Genomic DNA, 2,820 nt, shown 5'->3' with positions numbered 1-2,820 from the left:
TGACTCTGCCTTTAATCTTTGAGATGCCTCTGTTGTAATTTCCTGAGCATTTTCTGTTTCAGATCCCTGAGATATTTCCATCTCGTTCTTGATGTGTGGTTCAGTCTGACTTGATGTTTCCTCAGTTTTCTGAATGTTCTGTGTGTTTTCATCAAGTGTGACCCCACAAGTGTCTGCTTTTCCTTCAGCTGAGTGCTTTCTGTATCTAGTACTTCTTAAAGACTTAACTCTTTTCTCTGTTACCTGTACTTCAAGTTTTGTTTCCTTTTCAGGTTCTTCTGCTGTGACAGCCTCAGAATCCTTGCCAAAAGTCCGTTCATCTCTTTGTAGGACCTTTGCTGGTGGGTCTTTACGAAGCCTCCTTGTTGTTCCATGAAGTTCTGCTGAAGGATCTTGTTTCACTTGGTCATTTCGAGCTCTTCGTCCTCTTTTAGGTGGAATCGGTGGTTCTGTGTTTTCTGCTCCTCTGGTCCTCTTCCTGGGTGACAGAAGCACTTCTTCACTGTCTTCTATACCACTGTCATTAGATTTGCTATCAGGTTTATTTACACCTGTTTGGAGCTCACAATTTTCCTTCTGAATGTTACCAGTTCCTGTCTTTTTGGCTGGATCATCTCCAGTTTCTAACATGTCATCGACGCCACACTCTTGCAAAGGCTGTTTCATATTTGCAGGCTCTTCTGGTAGCACTGAAGAACCTTCAACACAAGACTCAAGAGCCTCACTTGGATGTTTCAACTCCTTCAGTTCTTTCCTTTTACCTCTTCCTGGTCTTTGAGTAGCTCCATGTGGTTCCTGATCAGGGTGCTTTGAAACGACTTCTTGTAGGCAACGCTTTGTTCTCCTTCCTCTTCCTTTGTTTTCAGGTGTGATTGCTCCCATCTCCTCTTGGGTGCTGAAGGTATCCAGACTTTGCAATTCTTTTAAATTCACATCCTTTTCATTCTGCTTTGCTGCAGCAGGATGGACAGTCTTCCTTGGCCTGCCCCTTCTTGGTCTGTGGGGAGACTGGTCTGCACTAGTTGATTCCTTTTGTGGAGAATCTTCACCTTGGGGAATATTTCCTTTATTTTCTAGAACAGGGTAAAGAGCACAAAGAAAAGTTAGACATTATTATGCCTGATCAAAGTATCTGTGAGTTTCCATTTTCCTAACAGTCACCTTTCTCAAACAAATCACGCAGTATCTTAATTTAAAAATAAATAAATATTTTAACCAATTCCTACATGAAAAGATCAGGCTTCTGATCAAAGTTCTTTGGTTTATTTGGTAGACATCATTCATTACTTTCAACTATCCTCTTGAAAGTCTTTGCAAAGATAATCTGAAGTGGAAACCTTAACATTAGGTTTTCACACTAATACGTTCACCTGTCTCCAGGGGAAAAAGGGATCTTAGCTCAGGAATTAGCAGAGCTCTTTGAGAGCTTTAAACAAGATTTGAACTTCATGGTAACATGTATTACTTTTTGTGTTCATTATTCCTCTAAACAAAGTGTACTCACCATGTTTATGACTGGAATTAGAACAAGGAGGTGTAGAATCTTGCTGAGAATCCATTATTGATCTGACCTAAGGGAATAAACAATAATCAATAAATGCCTACCTGACAGGACAGGAAATTATGGAGCCAACCAATACAAAATGTATAGTAATACTTGTAAAAATTCTTGGCAAATCCTTTCCCCTAAAAATGAAATCAACTAGTTTTATAACTCCATCCATATATCTGACAAAAGCACACAAATGTAGCAAACAATTCTTGCCATCTAAAGTGGTGTAGCAGTTTTTAAAGTGAAAAACAAACACTGCAGAGTTAAAAAGTAACATTAACTCTATTGGTTGGCAAGTGTCTAAATGAGTGCTCAAAGGGAATTGGGGTACTGAAGAAAAACCTGAGTGTTTTGCAGCATTTTATTGTAGTTCTAAGCACTAAGCCCAGTGATACTCAACATTTTATCTACAGAACATGAAAATTAGCACCAATAAAATTGGCAAATGACACAAGTGATGACGCTGTGAATTGTAAGGTCAGAATGGTCACTCAGAGCAACCTCAGGAGCTACTTACACAGGGTCCCCCCAAAGAAAATATATATTAACACAGGCAAAGGCAGCTGTCTATAAAATGCTCTAAGATACATGAAGTCATACTAGGAGACCTAAGAATTCATTTCAACCACAGGCTTCAAAGTCTAAACACATCCCTTCCAAAAGCTAAGGAAAGAATTTTACCTCCATTTCCTCCGGTGTATCAAACATTTCTGTCATTCCAACATAGTCCACTTCACCATCAGAAGGTTTCTGCCTGGGCTCTGCCATGAGCCTTTGCAGCCCCATAAAATCCTCAACTGGTTGATTCTTCTGTCTGGGAGACCTCACCAATCTGCTGATACCAAACATGTTTTCTATGGGTTGAACCTTTTCCTTTGGTGTCTTGAAAATGCGGCTGATCCCAACCATGTCTTCAACTGGTGGGTATTTCTGTTTTGGGGTTTTCTGGACTGAAGTAACACCTGCCATGCCTTTTACTGCTCCCCTCCTTTGTACCGGAGTCTTCAGCAACCTCTTAAGGGCAATTTCATCTGTAATGGGTTCTGGCTCTTGCTGTGGGGTTCTCATGAGCTGCCTAATGCCAGACAGGTCCTCTACCGGTTCTGGCTTCTGCCGCGGGGTCCTCAGCAGCTGCTTGATGCCTGACAAAGCCTCTGCAGGCTCCAATTCCTGCTTTGGGGTCTTCATGAGCCGCCTGATGCCTGACAAAACTTCTGTAGGCTCTGTGTTCTGTTTTGGGGTCTTCAAGAGCTGCTTGATGCCTGACA

General features: G+C 41.4%; 1 protein-coding gene across 1 annotated transcript; it reads right to left on the bottom strand.

The window, feature by feature from the left end:
• Positions 1-243: 243 nt before the first annotated feature.
• Positions 244-2,814, bottom strand: LOC113979764 (proliferation marker protein Ki-67-like; the record flags this gene model as incomplete). The annotated part of the gene is made up of 3 exons (XM_027707057.1): positions 2,234-2,814; positions 1,505-1,571; positions 244-1,073 (listed from the first exon to the last, which is right to left on the bottom strand). Coding segments are annotated over exons 1-3 (1,404 nt in total), but the record flags the coding sequence as incomplete, so codon positions are not given.
• Positions 2,815-2,820: the final 6 nt, after the last annotated feature.

Source organism: Neopelma chrysocephalum, unplaced genomic scaffold (assembly GCF_003984885.1).
Source record: "Neopelma chrysocephalum unplaced genomic scaffold, ASM398488v2 Primary Assembly neopelma1_88663, whole genome shotgun sequence".
Lineage (NCBI taxonomy): Eukaryota > Metazoa > Chordata > Aves > Passeriformes > Pipridae > Neopelma > Neopelma chrysocephalum.
Note: the sequence above shows the minus strand (reverse complement) of the source record. Positions and strands in the feature narration are given on the sequence as shown.